The 2,514-nt window shown below is 53.4% G+C and overlaps 1 protein-coding gene across 1 annotated transcript; it reads right to left on the reverse strand.

Annotated features, from left to right (window-relative positions):
• Window positions 1-513: 513 nt before the first annotated feature.
• On the reverse strand, window positions 514-1,481 carry LOC116548292 (carcinoembryonic antigen-related cell adhesion molecule 6-like; the record flags this gene model as incomplete). The annotated part of the gene is made up of 1 exon (XM_032273831.1): window positions 514-1,481. A coding segment is annotated over one exon (837 nt), but the record flags the coding sequence as incomplete, so codon positions are not given.
• Between the last annotated feature and the right edge of the window lie 1,033 nt (window positions 1,482-2,514).

Below are 2,514 nucleotides of genomic sequence, written 5' to 3' on the forward strand. Positions count from 1 at the left end.
TGAGTAGAAGAGCAGCATCTGTTTGCCTCCAGGAGTGGGCGATTTGGGCCTGATTCCTGGTGTAAAAGGAGCTTACAGCAGAATCGTCCTTCTCTTTCTGCCCTGAAGACACTGACCCCCCCAGCCAGGACCTCTCTTAAGTTCCTCCTCCAGGGGGCTGAGGTCCTAGTAATCCTGTGCATCTGTCCTCTCCTGGGGCTGAGTCTCAGGTGAAGAATGAGGCTCTGTCCTTGCCCAGATGAGGCCCTGGGGGCTGGGCCCTGGCTGGTGACCAGCTCCCTGAGCCACGGTCCTCAAACAGCTCAAATCCTTGCTCCCAGTCAGGTCAGCCAGGAGGCCACAACCCAGTCCTGGCACAGGTTCCTTAGGGTCACCTGGAGTTGGGAGCCCTGGGATAGATTCCTTAGGGTCACCTGGAGTTGGGAGCCCTGGCACAGATTCCTTAGGGTCACCTGGAGTCAGGAGCCCTGGGACAGGTTCCTTAGGGTCCAGGGGCCCATGCACCATGGACTGTGATCATTTTGACTGCGGTCCTCTTGCGGCCAGTGGCCAGTTGATAGGCTCGGCAGGTACAGGACATGCTATTCTTTGCAGTGCTTTGGGGAAGAAGAGTTCCTGCATGTGTTGCAGAAGCTTTTCATCACTCAGCCAAAAATACTGTGCGGTGGCTTAGAAGCTACATGGCTAAAGAGCCTGGTGTTTGCTCCTAACTTGTAATATGTGCCTGGGGGTGTCCAAGCCACCTGGAGCAAAAGAGAATAAAGCCATAGGTGAGGGAAGCGGAAGCTCCTGGTCTGTGGAAGGGCCGCAGTGTCCCTCTTACCCAAGTCACCACCCTGAAGTCCCAACCAAACCCCAGCTGTGTTCACGGAGCTGGAGCCTGAGACATTCACCTGCTTCTCCAATAACAAACTATGGACCCTGAGCCTCCCAGGACGGGAGCAGCTCCTCTTCTTGTATTCCTGGTCCAGGCTGGGTCTGCCCAGGTTTACCTGGGGCAGGAAGTCATGGCCAGCCTGGGTGTCTGGGGTTAAGAGTCTGTGTACTCGGACCTGAGAGGGACTGAGAGGCCTGACCTCAGGCTGTGTGGATTTGGGCTGGCAGCCGGGGCCACAGAGGAAGAGAAGATACTCACAGCGGACATTCAGGGTGACTGGGTCACTGCGGCTGGCACTCAGTGTGTTCTGTATTTCACACTCATAGGGTCCTCTGTCATTCCTTGTGACACTGAGTAGAATGAGGGTTCTGTTGTCACTGGAGAGCACCAGCCTGGGACTGACTGGGAGGCTCTGATTGTTCACCCACCACAGGTAGGTTGTGTTCTGAGTCTCAGGTTCACAGGTTAAGGCCACAACATCCTTGTTCTCCACAGGGTTGGAGTTGTTGCTGGTGATGAAGGGCTTGGGCGGCGCCGCTGTGCAGAAAACAGAGAGAAGATTGCCTTGTGTGGCACCTGTGATTCCTCCACGGGCATCTTTCAATCAGAGTTGGCATCTCGCACCTCTCAGCCCACCCGAGTCCTTAAAGCCCACAGCAGGTGCGTGTGTGTCACAAGACAGGTACACAATGATCTGAGGACTCAGAGACCCTGAGGCCGCCCGCTTTGTCTTAGAGAAGCACAGACTTTCCAAAGTGTGAATTGTGCAGCAATGTTGGGTCATGGACAGATCCAGGACCATGAGTCACAGCCCCTGGTGCCTCTCCTGGTCCTTTCCTGATGTCTGCCTGCCTGGTCCTTTGAGGTCCTCCCCTGGAATGTGTAGGAGCTGAGTTCCTTCCAGCTGAACAGTCCCTATGCCACCCAGCTGAAGGGTGTTTTCTCCGAGTTTTTTTTTTTTTTTCCAAGGCTATCCTAGAGACGGTTGATGATAACAATGGGTGTTTGAGCAGACACAGCAGAGGAGACCAGGAAAAAGTCTAGAGGTGAGCTTAGTACTCAGACTGCAGGACCCCCAGGTGGGGCAGCTCTGCCCAGGTGTTTGGTGGTGACTAATAAGAGCTAGTGATCACCAGGAAAGTACAGCAGAGTCTGAAAGAAGACATAGAAAGGGTGAGTGAGACAGGCAGGGGCTGGCAGAAGATCTGAGGATGCTCAGTTACATAACAAGAAGAATGAAGGCAAATTACGAGAAGAGACGTGTGTTATATTGGGAAATTTACAGCCAGGCGTGGTGGCTCAAGCCTGTAATCCCAGCACTTTGGGAGGCCGGGGCGGGTAGATCACCTAAGGTCAGAAATTCAAGACCAGCCTGACCAACATGGTGAAACCCCATGTCTACTAAAAATGCAAAAATTAGCTGGGCATGGTGGTGCATGCCTATAATCCCAGCTACTCGGGAGGCTGAGGCAGGAGAATCGCCTGAACCCAGGAGGCAGAGGTTGCAGTGAGCCGAGATCATACCATTGTAGCGATCACACATCCAGGCTGGGCAACAAAATCAAAACTCCGTCTCGGAAAAAAAAAAAAAAAAAGAAAATTTATAAAGAGCTCCCTGTTGCTAGCTCCTGTGCACA

This window comes from Sapajus apella, unplaced genomic scaffold (genome assembly GCF_009761245.1).
Source record: "Sapajus apella isolate SASKATOON/1434 unplaced genomic scaffold, GSC_monkey_1.0 scaffold9266, whole genome shotgun sequence".
Taxonomy (NCBI): domain Eukaryota; kingdom Metazoa; phylum Chordata; class Mammalia; order Primates; family Cebidae; genus Sapajus; species Sapajus apella.